Here is a 22151-nt window from a genome sequence, read left to right on the forward strand (position 1 = left end):
AGGTCAGAGGAACTAGACTGAAACAAAACATGTTGTTGTTTCGATGACGTAACATAACTATACCAACCACAAGTTGATCAACACGGGTCAGTGCGAAATATCACATCCGATGACGTAATCGGCAAAGGTTGTTAAGCCTGCCACAACAATAATGGTAGTACTACTGTAACAAAGAACCAAAAAAAGTGTTATGATTGCAGTCAACTCCATAACATGCACAGGCTCTATGTATACATCAAAGAAACACAAAATATTGTTCACAATCAAATGCAATCAAACGGAGGATAAATAAACCGATTACGAAACTCATGCCTTTCAATAACGTCAAAGAAGGTAGCAAGGAGGAGAGGTGGGGGGTGTGATCCCGTTCCACGTAAAAATTTTAGCAAAATTCATGCAACACTTATACTATTATCTACTGTTAACAATGTTTTTTTTTTCAGAAATTCTCAAATTACATTTGTCTTTTAGTTGCTTTTCACGCGTTGCTGACAAATTTTTGCGCTCATCACGTGTTACGCATAAATCTTCTGCCAAGCTTGACAAAAAAAAGTATTAAAATAGCGTAACAAGTGGATGCTCCTCAGTTCCGTGTAGACATAATACTCTTCAAAGAGTTAGAATTCAAAAAAATTGGTGTAGCCGTCGCAAAGAAGCCACAAACATGAACTATTAAATTATATAAAGCGGTGAAACAAACGCGGCAATCGATACACGATGACTACCTCACCCCACCCCTCTTAAGTCTTAACCCATGTCGGTCCCACCCCACCCCCACCCACTTCGACTTCGCCAGGAGCTCCTACCTTCGCACAGCAGAGGTGAAGGTGAACACGATTTATCAAAGGGAAGTTCCAAACCATCCCTAACCCTAATCTAACCTACCCGAGAAAATAACTCTGTACATGATAAAAACAGCCAGGAGCCCATGGGCTCCTGAAACAGCAGAATGTCCGAAATCCCCAGGTTGGAGAAGAAATCAGCGCGGAGACTTGGAACGAGGTTGGCTAGTTCCCAGATTCCCTTCAGCACAACCTCGTCCCCAGGGTCCCATAATAATATAAACCAAGATGGCGGATGTTCGTTCCTCGTTTTCCCGATCGAATTTGGCGAATTTCTCTCGTCTACCTTGGGAAGATGTGGTGTTTCTTCATATATTTCCACATTTTACCATACCACAACTCTTTAAGTTTAGAAGCGTGTGTAAATTTTGCCGGGATGCCTGTGATTCGTATTTTGCTTGGCAAAGAGTCCTCGACTGCAGTCAAGTTTCATCTCGCCTCACGTCTAGTGCTCTGATGTTGATAACCAAATCAAATTTCTCATTGCGGCTGCTGAGTTTGAAGAACTGCAAAAGCTGGCTTTGTGACACCGTCTTGGTAGAAATCTTAAAGCGAAATACACGACTCTGCGAGCTAGATCTCACTGCTTGTTCAGGTTTAACAAACTTAGCGCTGTTCACCTTGGCGGAATGTAACCGGGGTTTGAAAGTGTTAAGGTTACGAGAATGTCGCTGGGTTTCTTCCGATGCAGTTACTCAGGTATCCCTGTGCTGCATCAGCCTTGAGCACGTCGATCTCGCTGGCTGTTGGGAGGTTACGGACTTGTGTGTTTCGTCGCTAGCTTCCTGTTGCAATGGCTTGAAGACGCTTGTTCTTAACGACTGCTACGGTGTTAGCGATAACTGTATTCGAATCGTCGCTAAATCGTGTCCTAAACTGTCACATCTTGGAATAAGAGGTTGCTGGCGGGTTTCCAATTCTGCCGTGAAAATGGTCGGGGAATACTGCCCTTTGTTAACGATTCTGGAAGTTAGGGATTGCAGAGATATTTCCGAGGCGAGTTTAGCCAGATTGAGGATCAGAGGGGTGAAGATCGATGTGGAACAGGCCAAGTGGACAAATATGCCAGTTGGCCCAAATGAATACCCGGAACAGCGGGATTGGCGCATCCCCATGGTAAACTTAAACATCTGAGTTCTTCAGGAGCTGGAAGTCTGTGGTAATCACTCTTGTTAAGAGTGGTTAGTGATAATCTTGTCTTAATGGTTGCCAGCATTACCTGCGTTACCTGAAAGCTGTAGAAGCAAGTTACTTACTGGGCAAAGTTTTCCATTTATTTCTCACTCTTCAAATGGTGAACCCCACATCTTTTAAAGGAGCTACTTCATGGTTTGCACATTTTGAAAAGTTTAGGCTAAATTTTTCAAGTTCGTCATTCTGTGCACCCCCAAAATAACTCAAAATACCGTCATACTCATTGAGCTCCTTTTAACTCAATTTGAAACTGGATTTGCTACCCTCCTTAGCAATACACATTGTATTTAGTAAGGGTTGCAACAGGCCCTATGCGCCAACTTGGCGCCAGGGGACAGGTGAAGATGAAGGGTTGCAACACAAATACACTCACCTTATTTTAATATGTTGATATTTACAGTGTATATATAGTTTTAAGAGTTGTACATATCAATTTTTTTTTTAATTCTTTAATACATAGCTAATAAATAATTTGTAAAAATAGAGTTATTAGTTAGGTGAACACCACTAGTTGGGAGACATTTTCCTCTCTACAAAATTTGACATGTAATTAAGTTATATACATGTATGTATGATTCATTATTTCTGAAAACTTTCCGACTGTTTTCGGTTGGTTTAAATCACAAATATATTGAGGCAATGACTTTAGCAGTGCCCGGTAGAGTTGATGAGTAATCTAGTCAATTCAAATTTCCTAGGTTTTAATTAATTTTTGTCAGGTTTGCAGGCCTGTGGCACCTGTTTAACTGCCAGGTTTCTCCAAGTCAAAGGCAGGCGATTATTGATCCCTGCCATATTCAAGAAAGATTTCCAAAGATGTTCCAAAGAACAGTTTCACAGTCTCATTCTTAGGATGTGGTAAGCTAACATAATGTTGTCACAAGTAATTTTTCCTTCTCAATTTATAATATGAGAGTCGAAGGGAAAATAAAAAAATTTAGATTTGTGAGAACTAAGTTTTTTCATGTGAGCATGAGATTGAATTCATTCACGAGTTTTCTGTTCAATGCAAAAAAAAAATCTAGTGCTCTGCAAACAGCTGGTTCATAAATGAGGCTAAATACAGTGGAACCTCAACTTAACGACCCTGTATTTAACAAAGTCCTTGGTATAACAAGCAATATTCTTCACCCCAGTAATAGTGAAATATATGGAAAAGAACCTCGATACAACAAAACCGCATTATAATGAACATTATTTGCCAGTCCCTTGGCCCTTCGTTATATCGAGGTTCCACAGTAGAAAGGATATTAAAAAAGTCAAGTCATGATGGCAAAGTTTATTCTTTCTGTGACAGTAATACAGTAGTTAGTATTTTTATAAATATCCAGTGCTATATATACTTGAGAAATCTGGAGTTTGTTGTTCCTAGTGTGGTAAATGGAGCAATCTTAGCAATAGCTGGGACTACAAGAGTTCTTGTGTCCAAGTTTGTTCTCACATCAGATCATCTTTTGAAATACCTGGAATTACAAGGTGTGTGAGAAACAAGCTTATACCTCATTCATACTATCTGAGACTGAAACATGTTTGGAGTAGACATGTTTAGAAGAAACGTGTTTCCCCAGAACACGTTTGTAACTGCATTGTTCACCTAAAGTGCTGCTGATATATTTTTTTTAATTTGTGCAGTTAATTTGATGCCTATTGCATCAAATCTTTAAAATTACACATGAATTGTGAAAATGAAGCTGAGAATTGCTGCTACATTTTTAGTGAGTTATTTCACTTACATGACTTTTCACATTTACGTTTCCTTCACTGCAAACAGCAATGCTTCACAGTTTCATCTTTCAGTCATGTTCAGACTGAACTGGCTGATGTGAACACTATCTTTTGCTGTGAAACATGTTTGATCATTATTTTGCGATCAGACTAAACATGTCTTGGTCTTATGTGAACATAGAATACGTGATCCAAGTCAAAAACAAGAAATCTTGTAGTCCAAGCTATTTCCTAACATAATTCATTCCATGAGAATACCAAACTCTGACTTCAAGAAATGCATGCATTATAATTAACTTCTTTTTAGGCAAGGTCACATAGGGTCTGTATGACAATCTTCTTATAGGTTTTCTGAATTTGTTTCATTTATTGTTTACTTTAGAATATAATAATCATTCTACTTCCAACACTGGCTGTAAAACATTGTACCAAACTATCACCTGTTTGGACAACTTAAAATAACATTATATTATAACTGTAACAAATGCCCACATGTGAGACTCCTGGATCAAACATTCTTAAATAGCTGACGATTTTAAGACATAGAAAAACTCCCCAATAAGGCCCAAAAACCCAAGATTAAATCTTTGTTTGTTCATAGGTAAGTATACATTTTTGTAATGAGGAAATAATTTTTGCAAATCTCAGGCCCAGTCCACACTATGCAGGAGAAATTTGAAAACACAGCTTTATTTCTACAGTTAGGCCTACCGTACACACTAAAGTCATCATGAAAACAAAGCTTTTCGAGAACATTCATCAAACCAGAGGAATTGAAAACACTGGCCTTGCCTTTAAGTATGGACAGAAAACATTCTGGAAACGGAGGTTTTCAAAAACGATCGATCACAATAATCATGAGATTTTCCTGCCCAGGGTTTCCTCAAACTCAAATCCAAACTGACCAATGATTGATGCATTTTCACATTTCTTCCATGTAGCATGGACGGAGAACATTTGATGTGTTTTCAGATTGTTAACTCCGTTTTCAAATTTCTCTGGCATAGTGTGGATGGCACCTTGCATGAGAAGGGCTGAAAATGTAAAGCAACATAACTGTGTTTACTAACAGACTGGACACCAAGTAACAAGACGGCAGAGAAAAGACAAGAAGTGTCTTTTTTTTTGCACAGAATATTTTCTATTTACATTATCAATACTTATCAATTAAATTAACATCTGGATAAAACGCTCTTGATAACGTTCTTCTTTGAAGTCTTATCTAACTGTTGAACGCCTGTGCTTTGAATGGGTCACATTTTCCTGCAAAACAGAACCACTGCACTGGTTATGGTGTGACAATATAAATTCCTGGTAGGGGTTAACTCCCATATAAGAATGATGGGGAGGGGGGGGGGGGGGGGCGCTTGTTGGAAATTTTGAAAAGAACCCCTAAGCCTGTTTTGTGGGTGTGGGCTTGAAATGTTTTTCACTCCTAAGAGGTACATGTACCAATTCTAAAACAACACATTATCTCCTGTCACATTTTTTTGGCTCAATACCCTGAAAGGTACCACTGTGGACCTGTCGAGGCTGCACACCCTAAGAGGTGCCACACCCATTTTTTAACCCCTAAAAGGTACGACTAGCACTCCTGCCCTTTTTATGTGGGAGTTTCCCCAGGCATAAACCAAGCCATTTGGAAGAAAATTGACCTGCACAGAATGTTAACTGAAGACAAAGAATGTTGACCTTTCTCCCTTCATAAGTAAGAGTTCGTTACACTATGCATTCCGCCAACCGCATCTTGACAACAAATCATGTTTTAAGCTTCCCACTTTCAAAAAAAAGTGGTTGAATTGCCGGTGGGATTGAGTGTATTAAATAGAAGGGCACAGTCTGAAGAAAGCCAGTTGATGTCTTGCTGATCAAAGACAAACTTTTCCAAATGGCATCATGGTTTTGGATAACTTGATACATTCACAGAAAAATCGCAAAGATGGTGCAAACTGGGGCAGGTCTAGGGGTGGTTCACCAGGTTCACTTGAATTCGAACCCCCTAAATTAAAAAAATGAGACATTATAACACACTGACTTAGCCTCAGAATGCCGGAAATCCCATATCCAAGGACCTCCTAGGCTGGATTACCAGCCGCTGTTCGGGAAAGGAGCCCACGCTCTTCCCCTGAACTCACAGCTGGACTCGTGGACTTGACATTGTTAATTTCAACCAATAAGAAATCTGCCTGCCTGAATCGAGCAGGCTACATAGATTAGCTTTCTCACAGTAGCAAAGAAGTTGTGCAATATGAAGTGCGATCTTATTAGTGAGACATTTAACCAAATACCGTCAAATGGTGAAATCTTGCCTGATTTAAACCATAGTGGCTTATACAACATGCAAAATAGTCAACAGACTTATGCGTTAGAATCTATATTTGAATCATGTGGTACCAGAATGTCAGATAACGAACAAAGTCAACAAAGAGAGGGATGAACGCAGACATCGATCTCAAGAAAGAAAACACTCAGTCAAATTGATGTGTACGGTAGTCTTCTTGACAGGAAGCGACACCAGTCTCTGGTGAAGCCAGACAAAATTAAATTTTTAAATGAGCCAAAGCAAACCGAACTAAACATGGCCCGGGAAACATGGTGTCAACACCATGCACACCATACGACATACGTGTGACCTTTGACATGACAGTTGCTACAAATCCTGTAACACCCACCCCAGGCAAGGAATTGTACAACAGAGTTTTAAATATGCAACTTAAATGAATACAGAGTACACCTACCAGTTTCCACTGAAGAATTTTAATCCATTCGTCGGCTTCTTGTGTGGAATTGGCGTAGCAGAAAAACGTTCTGTATGGCATGACAATCCTACAAGCAAAGATAAAACATGAATACTGGCACACAAAAATAACAGGATGAACATGTTGTAAGATACTCTGTAGCCTGCGAGAAGGCTCTCATCATTGGCATCATCAGTGAGCAAAGCGAGCTGGTGAGGGCCCTGGTACAGGTATGGCCCTTCACACTCGTTGACTCATCTCTCACAACTTCGCTCATCAACTTTGATCCTGCCGCTCCTGCCGCGATGCATGCCCTTTCGAGGCTGAACACCCTAAGAGATACCAAAGCTGCGAGCACCCCCATCCTTTTTATATGGGAGTCCCCCACCCCCCCTCCCCCCCCCAACACCAGAAGCCTACACATTGCATGACAAGCCTTGAGAAGGAAACTGCTGAATGGTTAAATCAAGCTCACCTGAAGCAATTTCCTTTTCCTAGTGAATCATCTCTTGCGACTTCTTGGCAGTCTTCAAGGTCTATTGTTTTAATAGGCTCTTTGTCCTGAAATACAAATTCAAACAAGTCAAAGAGAAAGAGACCACTAGTTAACTGGTAAAAACAAATTTAAACATTATAGGAGAGATATTTGAAATTACAAGCACTGCATTGTTATTACAATTTCCAGGCAATAAAACAAAAGAGCTTTTTGCTTCACCAATAATAGGTGATGTCACTGTTATATTCAATATCATGTGCTGGCTACCCAAATGGAAACCAAGAATTTGCCAAGCTGCCCCTATGGCAACACTATTTCCTGTTCATATGCTGCAAAGAAGTGAAGCACTGTTGGGGTGACACATGTGTCCTGCCCAAGAACACAAAATGGATCAAGCAGTCCAGATTTAAGTCCTGGCCAGGGACATTGTGTTGTGTTCTTGGGCAAAACACTTTACTCTATCAGTGCCTCTATCCACCCAGGTGTATAAATAAGCACTGGCGAATTTAAAGCTGGGGGTAAGCCTGCAATGGATGAGCATCCCATCCAGAGGGGAGTAGAAATATTCCTAGTCGCTTCATGCTACTGAAACTGGGATAAGGAACACAAGCCTATGGGCCACTTAGCTTGTATGGAGACTTAACCAATTAGAAGTGAATGGGAGGTGTTTTGGTATAATTATGCCATGTAATCCGGAGGTAGAATCTATAGGCCAATTTCTCTATATTTAAATTCAAACTTATCTGAGCCTGAGGGAATGAAAAAAGCTGCTTCACTCCCCAGAGCTTCAGATTTAACTTAGTTAACTTAAGATTTTGATATAGGAGGCACGGCGGCCTCATGGTTAGTGCACTCGTTCCCAAAGCAAGCGGCCCCGGTTCGAGTCCTGGCCATGGACACTGTTGTGTTCTTGGGCAAGACACTTAATTCTCACAGTGCCTCTCTCCACCCAGGAGTATAAATGGGTACCGGCAAATTGTTGGGGAAACCTAACAAATTGCAGGGGAGGGGCTTGCAATGAATTAGCATCCCATCCAGCGGGAGTAGAAATACTCCAAGCCGCTTCATGTTACAGTAACTGGGATAAACTTCAGTAGCTATGAACTATTCGGCTCCAAGGCTTCTTAAATCATTAAGATTTTGATATACAAAAAATAGTCAATTATAATTTCAGAAAAGAAGGTCTTTGAAGTCCATACTCACCCCTTTTGTCTTATAGTACTTCAGTTCATTCTTCAAAAGCACAAACCATCTTGTTTTCCAGTTCTGCTAAACAGTATCAAATGATATTATTCGCTACGAAACAATAACATATGATAACAACACAGAGATATCCTTATTGATCACTTCCTTTTGGGGCCATAAAGTCATTAAGTGCGGATCAAACTTTCAGACAAATCTTATTCATTGGATGACTCTAGCACTATAATGTACCATAAGGTTTATTGTTATACCGCCAAACTCAACATTTGCATTTTGCAATTGGAGGAGAATGTGTCATGTGTCATTGGTCAAAACTCACAAACAGGTAATTCCCTAGGGCAAACAAAACTCACCACCTCACTAAAGAAACAACAACTTGAACTTTCAAGTCACACCTAATCAAGTCATGCTCCTTGAAACCACAGAAAATTTGTGTGCCAGCCAGCAACAAGAAAAAAATTGTTTTGAGTTGGGAAGTATGACGAAACACTTAATGACTGGCTCCGCAGAAGACAGTGAGTTTTGTTGTTGTTTCCCCTCGACCTCAATGTTCAAGGGGATACATCAAGGATCTGGAGTCAACAAAACTCACTGGTTCCCTTAGTGCCAGTCATTAATTACTTATCGACTAATGTTCATCTGTACATCTACATTTGAGTTTGTAGGTTAAGTCACTAGACGTCACAACAATGTTAAAAACATTACAAACAGTTGATTAAGAACAATAAAAATAGATCTATAGCTACTCAGACATAATACATCAAATAAACAAATAAAATAGGGACATAACTAAAATACAAAAAATTACTCAGTCAGTAAAATACTTTGAAATCTTAGTCTTAAATGTCTCCAAAGAACTAATTATTTTACATAATGTTTATACAGTTTAGCCATTAATGACTGCTACTATGTTATATGATTATTATTAACATAATCAATAAAACTGTGGTTATCTAAATTTATAGAGGGTGCCTGCTTGCATAACTCAATAAAATGAAAAGCAATAAGTAAATGGCAGAGCTCCCACTAATACAACTGTTGTAATGAGTATTTCTTTTTTCACCCTTACTCTAGGCAAGATAATTTTTTGTTCACTTTCAAAATAGAAAATACTATATTAAGTCTTTCCATCATTTACATCTGTGTGAATTTTCTTGCCCCACAATCCATGCTGCACACGCACAAGTTGAGCTGTAAAACCATCCTTTAACCATTAACCACAAAGAACTCCCACGCCCAGCAGTTGGGACACTAGAATTGGGTGTCGTGCTATAAAAAGTATCATTTTACTTATTTTTACACCCTGTATGTGAAATTGGTTTGCTCAAAAACTTCATTATGAATTGTTAAATCTGTTTTTATTTTTACCTTCACTTTACCGCCAAGTTTAGTAAGATATCCTTCTTTTGATCCAAACTAGAAAAAAAGCAGCCACACAACATTAAAAAATATATATTACGTAATGGTTCAGGTAACATGTAACATGTATCTTTTATTTTAATTTAATTTTATTTTTATTTTATAACTTTATTTGTATATCTATGCATGTGAATATAAGAAAGATGATTTATTTGAACTGAAGACAAAGAAGTAAAGACATGAAACGATTTTTGCAGATATGTACACAACTTAAGAAGCTGTGAATATAAAGCCTGAAAAAAAAATCAGGCTTGAACAGGATTCAGACTCGTGACCTCAGCTATACCAGTGTAGTGCTCTACTAACTGAGCTATCAAGCCAACTGGGAGCTGGTCACGTTGTGAGTTCGTAATATACCCATAGAAGGAAAATGAATGTATGGATGCAATGATCATAATTAACTATGACATGTGTATTAAATTTTGATGATCTTTCAACAGTTTCAACTTACAGAATGTACATTATCATCCACGCTGTTTTCCATGCTACTCTTTCTGTTTTTTCCCCATTCTGCGTGTACCCTGACTTTCTCATATGTCGGTGGTTCTTCAATATCCCTGGGATATGGATATTTCAATAATGTCAAGACCCCTAACAGAGGCAAGAGCAAATAGATACATCACATTAGTTGACCAAGATTACACACGGAGCAAAGAAAACCAATTTTTGGGCTTGACCTTTGGGCAAGCTGTAATTATGATGTACTCATTAGCAGGGCCACAGCCACAAAAAAAAAAAATCATGATTGAGGCAATGTCCACTTAAAAGTTATGACTGACATGACATCCAAGGTTATACACATCCTCTTCTAAGGTATTTCGGGCGTTTATGATGACTGTAAACATCAAAAATGAAACAAAAGTGACAGAGACAAGTGCCTTGTTTGCCAATTACCAGCTACAGCTCTGACCAGCCCAAATCATTCTTACTAGCACCAAAAAATTACATCTCATATACACTGTTAGTAATTCTTCAGTTTAAGCATGCAACCTGGCATTTTTCTGCTTTTCCCAGGATGGGATACTAATCCATTGCAAGGTTATTCCCCACCATTAAAATTCAGCAATACCCAAATATACACCTAGGTGAAAAGAGGCGCTACAGTTTGTATGAGAGTAACCCAAGTGTCTTGCCAAGAACACGACGCAGTGAACACAACTAGGGCACACAATGCCTTAGCTCACCAACAAGGGTGAAAGGGACAACTCTGTAATGGCCTAGCACCATCCAGTAGAAGCGCATGTTTAATACTCATAGCTGCTTCATGCTATGGAAACCAGCGACAAGCACAGGCCTGGCTCCAATTTTTCAATGCCAATAATTTGATTAGTGCTGCAACGATACACCGATGCACAGTCTGGTGAATCGCTATTTTTTTTGTCACAATACAAATATCGATATTACGACAAGATGTTGCAATATTGTAACATTGTGATTCTTGACGAATAAAAAATTCAACATTCAGAAATAACTGTCTTTTATGACTCCTTACCCAAGTCCAAGCCCCTTCAGAGCCAATTATTAAACAAGGGGACCCAGGAAAGAGAAAAAAAGTTCCATCTATGCTTTGTATTGCTTTGCCTGCTTTTGGTCATGCATCTTTCAAGATGGCAGCACAAAAGCATGTGCAGTTCCAATTAGTTGTCAGCTGACACAGTCTTGTGCACCCATGGACAAAACACATGGTTCATCCGTTCATGGTTTGTTATAAATGGAAATAATGATTTCAAAACAGTTAAGTAAGAACAAGTTTATGTCACCTGTCAGTTGTATGTAATGATGTATAGTATCATGCATCGTATCGTGGCATCGTGAGAATTTGTTTTGTTGCAGCCCTAACTTTGATCACCTTTATTAGTTTCTTAAAATCTTATTGAAAGATTTCTTTAAAAGATGTTTTACTCACCAGAATCACCTCCAATCAAAGGCTTGTTTTCAAAGTGTTCAACAAACTCGCTGATGTTTGAGAATGACCCCATTCCAAATTTAAACTGTGTGCCATCCCAGCCAATTTGAAAATGTTTCACTGAGCTAGCACATCTAAAACAAATAGAAGGTTGAAATGAAAATTCTTGTTAGACATCCAGTAGAAAATGTGCTGATAATGAAAGAAGAAACAAAATGCTGATCAGTAAAGATTTAATTCATTAAGAAATACAAAGCACATTTTCCCTGTTTCTATCAAGTTTCGGTATAAATCTGCTAGCATTCTATCACCAATGCTGTACTCTGATTGGCTACGCTACTCACTATCTATTCTGTTTTAGATGGTAATTAATGTACAAGTATAACATAAAAGTTGATTCAGCCTGTCGCTCATCAACTATCACATGATAGAATTCTCAAGCTCATAATCGAATTATTAATAAAAACACAGCCAAAGGAATTTGGGAGAACAAGAAATGCTATGGGAATGAGAGACAGGGCCACAGAAAAAAAAGAAGGAAGAAAAGAAAGCAAATGAATTGTTTATTTTGTTGATTGTAATATTTATGAAAACTTTAGCTTGCTTAGCTCATAAGACCAAAACCTCCATACCTCATGCTAGTATTGTGTTTCTATATGTAGTATTATAAACACAGCTCTTAGTGTGAGTATTCTTAGAGTGTTTCCTAATAATAGCAATAATAATGAGAATGAGAATGTCAATGACAATGACAATGACAGTGACAATGACGGTGGCGGTGGCGGCGGCGGCGGCGGCGGCGGCAGCGGCGGCGGTGGCGGCAGTGGCGGCGGCAGCAGTGGCAGTGGCGGTGACGGTGACGGTGATGATGATGATGATGACAATGATAATCATAATAATAATAATAATATAATACAGAGTCCTGATATATTATTGATATACATGTAACAAGGCTGTGCTCTAGAAATGCCCACGTACCACAAGTAACTAACTTTTGACTTTGGGCAACTGGAAAAACACACTTTTTTCATATGAGCTTAAGCACTGGGCACCCAGGATTTCATTGTTAGGAACCTTTGTGCTTCTCGCATTTTTTCTTAGACCACAGCCTTGTAAAAATTGCATTTAAATTACCAATATCAGAGGTCTAACTTTTCTTTAAATACCTCACTGAGAGAGAATATTCTCCAGGACTAGACGAACTTGCTCTCAGCAAGTAACTTCCATCCTTTCCGTTTGCCATTAACAATCCCTCTGCCACATGACGACTTATATTATAGTGATACCAGCTGCAACATAATCAACGGATCAAATAATGATCATACATTGTGCATTGAGATTATTGTCCGTCATGAGAACTTCGGCAAGAGACTCCCATGTGAAAAACAGTTGGGGATGCTTGTTGTCGAATTTGAATTAAACCCCTAAAGTAGATCAATCTTGATGTAGCTTAAGCATCATTTGACTCACACACAACATTATTATTCTATGGAGAAAAACACTAAAAGATACAGGTACCTTACTGGGTAAAAATAGTGACCTTTCATTCTAAATACCCTAAAGTGAGACCAAAGTCTGTGATTTACACCCCTAAGCAAGCATCCCCGACCTTTTCACATGGCAGTTCCCTGGGCAAGTAATAATCACAATCAGCCCCGCACCCTCCACTCCCAGACTGATTGCTTGGATTACATACATACATACATACATGTAAATTATTGTTGCTGCCTAAAATGGGCTTTTCAGTACCAATGTTACACATGAACCTGAGCTCTGAGGATTTAGTCTGATATATCAAGACAATGTCCTCAGTTTGATCATTTTCTATATTCTTACTACCTACATGCTTAACAATGTATTAATTATTGTAAGGTGAATTTAATGGTTGATATACTAAGCGAGTGCATTGTATAACTTTAAAGGAAATAAAACCACTGTTTAGTACATAGGGCCACTTGCAAACAACATACAATTGACCCTTGTTACAAAGGCCGCTATGAGGCTCAATAACATGTACAGAGGTAGCTGTTGTTAATGGTAAAAAGCTGTTAACAGTAAAAAGTATAGATTTGTATGCAGTCTGGACAAAAAGCTGCCACGGTGGAGAGGTAACTGCTAGTATGAAGTGGTCGTTAGGGGAGTTGCAACGGTATTAATGAAGAGCAAGTGTATAATTTAAATGTTTATTAAGACATGATTGATCATCGCAGTCATGCCTTTATGCCTTTATCTGCAGTTCAAATACGTGATCTTTCATATATTCACAACCCACAACACTTTTCCCACCAGATCACGGAGCTACAGGGGGCTTGTGGCATACTAAACTCACTACTAATGGAAAGCTAAAAAAAAAAAATGATTGACTTCTCATTTTCATCAACACCAAACATTTATAACTGATTCCAACATTACATCTAGTTGCACAAGGTAAAATTCGCTTAAAAGAACTGTAAAAAAATATGAAGAAAAACAATAACAAGATTTTTGTGGTGGGTTAAGGTTCAGTAGTCTCATAATAAAAAAAAAATCGAAATAATTTTTACAAAAAAGACTCAAGTATGTGAATTTAGATTATTAACGATATTTAATGTTTTATACATTGTGTTATCTACATATATTGGAATATCAATATTCAAGCTTCACAAGATAACAAATAAACAAAAGAATTACTGATATATTTTACCGGACATAGTGACATTTTTGGGCCATTTTATCACGAACGTTATAAGTAATTAGGAAACCTCTGATAAATTTAGCTCGGACATGTAAAATACAAAGGTTAAGATGCCGATCGAGATAACACATTTTCAATAAAACGAGAAGATGTGAAAACATTTCATCTGTACTGCATTAAGCTTGTACATACTTTACAGTAATAATATTTTAGCACCGGATAAATTTCCTTCGTTTCAAAATATTCGCTACTAAGGCTGGAGGTCAGAGAATGACTTAAAGAATGAAGAAGTTACTGCAATGGCTGCACTGAAATATAGCTTTATACTTGAGCTTAAATTTGGCAGGTGGCATTACACCTAGACAGACTAAGTTCACATCGACCATAAACCACGAAATTTTAACTTTTTTTCAGTGGAGCTGAAGAGTCCCCTCCGAAAATACACCTTTATCGAATACACATCGAAAACTAGACCACACATTTTTTTTCTCTAAAAGCAGGCTAAACTGCAGTCATTGAAGAACGAGGCAAAAAATTGAAAGACAGTCACGTACATAAAGGAAACAAAGGCAATATACACAATCGACCCTGTATGGATAAATTTCATCCTAGAGATTACCATAAAGTGTTCGACGTGCTTCATTAATAAACTTTAAACTACCTAGAATAGATTCTAACCTGAGTTGTTCTACCTCTGCGCTCTCGCAGTGCAAATGGTCGGCCATCTTTGTTACCTCTAACGCTCTGTCAAAGAAAGCTTTCAAATAAATCCCCTCAGGGGATCCCAGGAGATTTCCGCCTTTGACGTCAACTACTACCATGTAGGGGAGAGAAGGCAGGGAGTGTCTTTGTGCAAAACGTCCGGGCGGAAATTGGAAAAAAGTATGAAGGATGTTCATTTTTCAACAATTTATATTCTATCGTTGTCATTGGCTTTGAAAAGAGGTATTCCGTAATTTTACGTTCAGCTTAAAACTTTAAGTTCACTTTCTCAGTTTTAGCTTTGGCGGGAAAACTAAGGAGTTCGCAACTAAAGGAAAATTTCCTATTCCTATAACAACGAAGCTTATTGTCCTTATTATTACTATAACGCCTTAGTGCGTCCTTAGTGCCTCTTAGTGCAAGTGAAACCATCTACGTCATAGTTTACGCAGCTTGAAAAGTTTAGCCTAAAGTTCGTGGTGAAAAACTGTTCATTTAACTAAACAATTGAATTCGGTCTCTTGATATAGATCTTTCTACCGAGAGAGCGAAAACCTTGGAAAAAGATGAAAAGAAAAGTGACGGAGAAAGCAAGTGTTTAACAAACCACTGTCACACCTTAAGACCGCACCGTTGTTTAATCTCGCCTTTTAATTAAAACTATTCATTTCGATATATTAAAATTCAACCTGACACAATAAACCTCAGCACGAGGCTCTGGGGAATAGACAGCAGGCCACAAACTCTGTAGTTATTCCCGGAGTTATTCCAATGTCGCGATAATCATGTGATTTACCCTAGCCCTCACCTAGGGTACGCTGAAGTGTTTCTGCCGCAGGTGTTTGTTGCGTTTTCAAATTTCTCCGGACCGTGTTGTGTGGACGGAAAACATTTGATGCGCCTTCAGAGTTAAAGCGCCGTATTCGAATTTCTCTTGCGTGTCTTCTCAAACCTGAGCTCCTCGCTATCTTCATGTGTCGAGCGACCTATACCTACATAGAGAAGTGTTCTTTAATTTTGTTCTTCGTCGAACGATTTTGATCCTCTGAACGAGCACCACATTTTTTATGCTCTCTTAATAATAAAAATACAATTCATTAAACCAAACATCAGCTGACAAACATTCTTTTTGTTTCATAACAATCAGTTTCATTAGCATAATGGGGTTGAAATTGGCAAAATTTTAAGTTTAAGCAATAGAACACTTTTTCCGTGTTTACATAGCCTCATCTCAACACGAGGAGCGTTCGGAGAATTCGAGACAGACTACGTCTCGGGTTTGCATAACTTTCGAGAATTCTCCCAACCCCCGAGTGTTTAGATGAGGCTATGTAAACACGGAAAAAGTGCTCTATTGCTTTTATAAAATAATTCTCAAAAATATGTGCAAAACTAAAACGTCACAACTGTGTTTATATACTCTCATCTAAACACACCTATCGACCAATGAGAGCGTGCGTAGTAGCTCAGTTATTTATAAAAGATCATGTATAAAATATACTCATGACTTTCGAGATTTTCCGCGCTCTACTAAATTACGTTTCTATATTCGCTAGAAAGCATGATTCCGCAAAACAATTTGACACATTATAAAGACAACGACAACTGACGCAAAAAGAAACGAAACTAATAGGTCTAAGATCTGAAAGTTAATGTCTAGCTGCTCAATATAGATAGGACTGAAGAAAGGTGGCAGTTTCTAAAGAAACTGTTGGACTACATCGGCGAGCGACTAAAACACTCAGCTATAGTGGAGGTGGCTAATGGCGGACATTTGCCGAGCTGCATTTTTCCAGTTGATTAACAGTTGTTTACTTTCTTTACCCTTTCTGTAAGTAGTGAATATTGTAACAAAGCATTGTAGCGCTTTTATTTTCAAAAACAAAAAAGATTTAAATGAGACAGTTGTACCAAAATCCACAAGTCGAACCTTTCCATGACGGCCGCCATGGGACGGAGGAAAGCGGCTGTTGTAGAGAGGAGGTCGTTACGTGTAGGTTGGGGTGAAATATCTTTCACACATTTTTCATCTTTAAAATATGCTTATTTTGGCATATTGATAAGTAACGCAATTAAGGAGGCTGGTAAAAAAAAATTAAGGTGGCTCTGAACCCCTCTACAAAATTTTTTTAAACTTTGTAAAAAGTTGCATCTTGTCATGCTCATCACAATTCGATAATAAAAAGAATAGGGGTCACCTAGCTCGTTTCTGAGTTATAAGCACCTAAAGCTAAAGTTAAGGGAGTTTTTAACAGGTTTTATCATAGTTAGTAGTTACTATAGTTTTATTGTTGTTATTTTAACCTGTTATATGTATAAAGGATGACCGCGACTTGCAATTGTTTCACAATGATTGTGCAATTGTCTAATATCATTATTGTGGCGTCACTTGACAAACAATGATAGCATTCATCCTTCAAAGTGTAGCTGTTAGAAAAGTGCTGGAAAATGTTGCCAGCCTCCTTAAGATATATCAATAAAACAGAAGCAAGACACCAACGACGCACGGTACGATCAAGTTTCGTTACCTTCATAAAAAAAGCGCCCCCTGATGGCCATAGTGCTGAGGTAGCCGTTAGCATAGGTTCGACGGTACTATTGAATGAGTGCTGAAGTTTATATGAAATAATTCATATATGAACTGCGGTTGTAGATGAAAGTGAAGAATGGTCATCGCAGTAAATTTTCCAATTTAAGCAACTGGAAAGAAGAAGCCTGAAAAAATCAGGGCTTCAACGGGATTCGAACCCGTGACCTCCGCGATACCGGTGCGATGCTCTACCAACTGAGCTATGAAGCCACACATTGGGAGCGAGGTCAATTCAGTGAGTTCATATCTTCCCGTGAGGAATAAAATGATGTGAAGTTTATATGAAATAATTCATATATGAACTGCGGTTGTAGATGAAAGGGAAGAATGATCATCGCAGTAAATTTTCCAATTTAAGCAACTGGAAAGAAGAAACAAGTGTTACCGGACTGAAGTAATCAAGCATAAATAGTATGGGGGTGTCTTTCTAAGCAATCACATGTTCTCTTTCTGAATTCTCTTTCAAGAAATTTTGTTTATTAGTTATCCTTCTGAATCACACAGTTACATTAATTAAATGCACAGCGTGAGAAAGCCACCGCTTGTAATTGTCAGCACACTACTACGATACAATTTTGAGCGTATCCATTTTCATGGGACTGACTGTATCTGATTTGCCACCATCACATTTACACAGGTTGTCTGAAATATAAATGAAAGTCGTTAGTAGATCTTAGTAGTCTTTGCAAGCGCCTACATTGCGTTGTAAACAGAATGTACGTAAGATTATCTGGCATGCAACTTTGTAAGGACAACCAACAAGCGAGTGTCTCCTCGTTCGCCCTTGGTGATAATAATACAGGAAAAGGACCGGTCAAGCAAAGGAAAGCCCAAATACAGATTCTAGCATGTACAACTGGAAAAAGCCATCTGTGTTTTTCAAAACCATTGTTTTTTTTGTTTTTTTTTTCCCTCCACCGCGTGCAAACTTTTATTAAACGACTTAATATTTCAGTGGGCAAATAACTTAAGTCAACCAATCAAATTGCTTTCTTGCTGGTCCAGTATTTTTTGAGTATTCGGGACCGGGAACCATCCCGAAGGATCCCGCGTGATCTCTCTTGATGATTTTCTCAGTTTTAGTTTTACGCCTTACTTTATTGCATAAAGAACATTGTGTTATTGGGGAAACAGCGGGTCATCCCGAGGAGGCAACATTGCCGTGCTTGGGTAACCAATCATAGCACAGAATTTAGTTCGTCCTCTCCACTCTAGGTGGAGCCAAAAACACGCCGGTAGCTTCCTTTCTTTTTATAACCACGTATGAGTATAGATTTAGCTACAATAAAACCACCTACAAGCAGTGCCCCAGCAATGTGCATCTCCAGCACAGCAAAAGATATCGGCTTCCGATATCCACTAGACGCTTTCCTAAAATACAAGAGAAAATCACAATGTTTTTTAAGCATTGAAAGGAGTCCGCCATATTGCGCCATCCCTTCTGTTGTTTTCTGTCGTCACGGCGGCCTTTAACAAGAAGATTTACAAGAGGCATGCAACGGCTGTTTCTTATAATATCTGTTCGATCTTTAGCCCATTCATTTTTGGCTGGGCAACCTTCGGGCACTGACCCTCGATAACCCAACCCTTAGCTAGAAACTGGCTATTTCCCTTGTGCTGCACTTGTCAGATGTTTGAAACCCGATAATATAGCACTACAGTAGTATCGCAGAGGTCATGGGTTCGAATTCCGTTGAATTAGGCTCTTATTTTCGCAACTGCCTAATTAAACTTGTATAATCTCTCAGGCCTTTAAGGAGGCTGGCAACAGTTTCCAGCACTTTCGAATTCTCAACAGCTATACTTTGAAGGATGAATCCTATCATTGTTTATCAAGTAATGCTACAATAATGGTACCACTCAAGTACCCAATCATTAGTAAACAAGTTGCGGTCATCCTTTTAATATAACATGTTACTATAGCAACAAAGCAACCTGTTAAAAACACCGTGAATTTTAGATTTTAGTGCTTATATTTTAAAAACGAGCTCCAAGACCTCCATTTCTATTATGGGATTGTGACGAGTATGATAATATGCAACGTCTTGCAAAGTTTAAAAAATTTCTGTGGACGGGGTTTAGAGCCACCTAAAATTTTCCAAAGTTACGAACATATTAGACTGGTATGATCTTTCACGCCTTTAAATTAATTGATCTTGTTTATCGTCTTTACCTGCCGGGCAGCACCCTATGAGCCAGAAATCGCCATGCTGGCTGAAACCGTTTTTCCATACTGCCACATTACCTTTCTTCCCAGGCACTGATAAAACAGAGCACAAAGAAGGTTACAACGCACTTTTATGAACACTCTCGTAGGAGGAGGCTGTAGCGTCACACTTTGCAACTTTCGGAAAGAAATCGAAAGGTACCATTCCGTATAGTTACGGATCCAAAGACGCAGAGCGCCTTAACAAAAGTGGCGGCCGAAAGGAATATTACAGTCGTTTTGTGGGGTCACTTCCTCTTATATATCTCTTGCAAAAAACGGTGCAGTAGAGTAAATTCCTGTTTTCGCAATAACATCCAGGTTTACGTCGCTTATAAGGTAGGAAGAGAAACTAGCAAACTTTTATAGCTTGTTATGTGGTCTTGTACATTGTGAAACAAGCTTGAAAGATAGCACTTTGGACCAGAAAATATCCAAGAATAAAAACAATTACTTTTTATAAAGCAAAACAGTAATCAAATAATTCAGAACAAGGATGGTATTGTTAAAAATGTCCAGTCCTGATAAATATTATTAATTAAGATACTGCGATTTTGTACTTACAGAAAAAACCTTTCGTTTCGTTCTTCTAGGTTATATAAATCGTTTCTGTCTTTCTCTTACCGAGAGGGTCTTGTCATATAACAATGCATTTGTCATTTTCCTCTGTCTGTTTATATCAATGTTTCTGGTTGTGACGCTTTCGCGCTTTTCCTTTATTTGCATTTTGTGTCTTTGCCTTCATCTCTTTGTAATGCTTAGGCAGCCATATATGACGACGACAAAATGTTTTTTTTTGTCATGAGCAATACCGAGTCAAAATAAACCCTTTGAAAACGGTTATCATTAAATAATCCCGTTGGCTACCATCAGTTGACGGGAGTTCTACTATGTACAGTGAAATCAATTTGGAAAGCGTTCAATATTTTCTAGTTTTCCTCAGTAAAAGAGCAAAATGTAGCTTTTGTTTCAAAGTCGTAATCAGTTGATCAAAGTAACTGAACAAATGTGAATGAACACCTCAATGCTTTTTTTCCTCGTGCTATCCACACTTACCCAAAGAAGACAAGAACCAGAAGGATAAGGCTTAGTTGAGTCATCTTTGCTTTAGGAAGGTAATTTGCTGTGGGATATGAAAATCCAAAAATATCATATGACCAACAAATATTAACTTTAAACTGTCGTTTACCGTTAGGAAGTTTTCTGTTTAGTAATAATGTAATCGTACTGTGGAAGCAACAAATTCACGAACTGAAAACAACACTAATGATGTGGTTCTGGCGACATAAAAATAATTCCTTAGGTCAACTTTGTGAAATTCACAATAAATCTCTGAGAACTAACAGACTGGAAGTATTGTTCTTGAAAACGTCTAGCTTCTCTAGATATTAACGGTGATTTTGATTTATCCGACAAAGGCTGTAAACTGCCAGCTAAGTCTCGCTGAAAAGCACCTCGAGTAGTTTCCTTTGGCGTTTGTGGATGAAAATACATCAGTCTGAAGAAATGATTCTTACAGAGAACACGAACGAAGATTGGCAAACCTATACAGCAATATAAATCTGTATACTGAAAACATAACTGTATTATGCATTTCCACTAAAAAGAGATATTAAAAACAGATAGAAACTAACTAGAAGAAACAATACTTCATTACGTACAGTGACCAAAGTAGCCAATGAGCTTTCGAGTTGGTCACTGTCATGCAGATATAAGCTGGCGTTGACCACATGCTAAGTTAATTTAAATTAATATTTACATTAAAGACGATATTATTATCATAAAAGAAGAAAGAAATACATAAATGCAAGCTAAAATAAAAGGAAAACAATGCCCTGAATATTATACAGCAGTATCTTACATAGCTATAACAGTTAAACTATGGTCAGTTTTGAGTGGTCAATAAGAATCTTTTATACCGCTTTTTGAAGAGCATATAAGGAAAACGTTTAAGTTCTGGTGGGACAGATTCCCAGATTTTTATTGCGGAGAATTGAAATGTAGATACACCATAATTGGTGCGTACTGATGGCTTAAAGAAGTTTTGATTTGCAGCATACCTGGTATTATATGGGTTTCCCCTATAAAATACTGTTCTTTATGCAATAAAGTAAGGCGTAAAACTACAAGAAAACCATCAAGAGAGATCACGCGGGATCCTTCGGGATGGTTCCCGATCCCGAATACTCGAAAAATATTGGACTGACAAGAAAGCAATTTGATTGGTTGATTTTAGTTATTTGCCCACCGAAATATGAAGTTGTGTGATAAATGTTTGCACGCCGTGAAAAAAAACAAAAAAAAAAAGAATGGTTCTGAAAAAGACAGATGGCTTTTTCATGCTGCCCATGCCTGGATTTGGGCTTTCCTTTTCTTGACCGGTTCTTTTCCTATATTATTCTCACCAAGGGTGAGTGAGGAGACACTCGCTCGTTGCTTGTCTTTACAAAGTTACG

The 22151-nt window shown here is 38.3% G+C and overlaps 2 protein-coding genes across 3 annotated transcripts; one reads left to right on the plus strand and one right to left on the minus strand.

Moving 5' to 3' along the window:
- Positions 1 to 358: 358 nt before the first annotated feature.
- On the plus strand, positions 359 to 2361 carry LOC145494366 (uncharacterized). The gene has a single exon (XM_081473817.1). It carries the CDS (start codon positions 1071 to 1073, stop codon positions 1974 to 1976), a length of 906 nt encoding a protein of 301 aa, XP_081329943.1. The 5' UTR covers positions 359 to 1070; the 3' UTR covers positions 1977 to 2361.
- Positions 2362 to 2537: 176 nt separating this feature from the next.
- LOC145494368 (dual adapter for phosphotyrosine and 3-phosphotyrosine and 3-phosphoinositide-like) lies at positions 2538 to 14956 on the minus strand. Of its 2 annotated transcripts, none has more exons than XM_081473820.1 (9): positions 14876 to 14956; positions 12690 to 12812; positions 11524 to 11657; positions 10069 to 10208; positions 9567 to 9614; positions 8199 to 8261; positions 6975 to 7060; positions 6500 to 6587; positions 2538 to 5024 (listed from the first exon to the last, which is right to left on the minus strand). In XM_081473820.1, the coding sequence occupies exons 1-9, from the start codon at positions 14920 to 14922 to the stop codon at positions 4980 to 4982; spliced, it is 774 nt and encodes a 257-aa protein (XP_081329946.1). In that variant the 5' UTR covers positions 14923 to 14956; the 3' UTR covers positions 2538 to 4979. The 2 variants fall into 2 exon arrangements, with proteins under 2 accessions (XP_081329946.1, XP_081329945.1); XM_081473819.1 differs by having other exon boundaries at positions 8199 to 8264.
- Between the last annotated feature and the right edge of the window lie 7195 nt (positions 14957 to 22151).

The sequence above is a fragment of the Orbicella franksi genome, chromosome 8 (genome assembly GCF_964199315.1).
Source record: "Orbicella franksi chromosome 8, jaOrbFran1.1, whole genome shotgun sequence".
NCBI lineage: Eukaryota > Metazoa > Cnidaria > Anthozoa > Scleractinia > Merulinidae > Orbicella > Orbicella franksi.

Bases quoted from the DNA above. Each gene is read 5' to 3' on its own strand.
- LOC145494366 (XM_081473817.1), top strand. From the start codon at position 1,071: ATGGCGGATGTTCGTTCCTCGTTTTCCCGATCGAATTTGGCGAATTTC.
- LOC145494368 (XM_081473819.1), bottom strand. From the start codon at position 14,922: ATGGCCGACCATTTGCACTGCGAGAGCGCAGAGGTAGAACAACTCAG. The intron at 11,658-12,689 runs GTATTTAAAGAA...TATTTGTTTTAG, and splicing joins GAATATTCTCTCTCAGTGAG to ATGTGCTAGCTCAGTGAAAC. The intron at 10,209-11,523 runs GTGAGTAAAACA...TGCCTCTGTTAG, and splicing joins TTTGATTGGAGGTGATTCTG to GGGTCTTGACATTATTGAAA.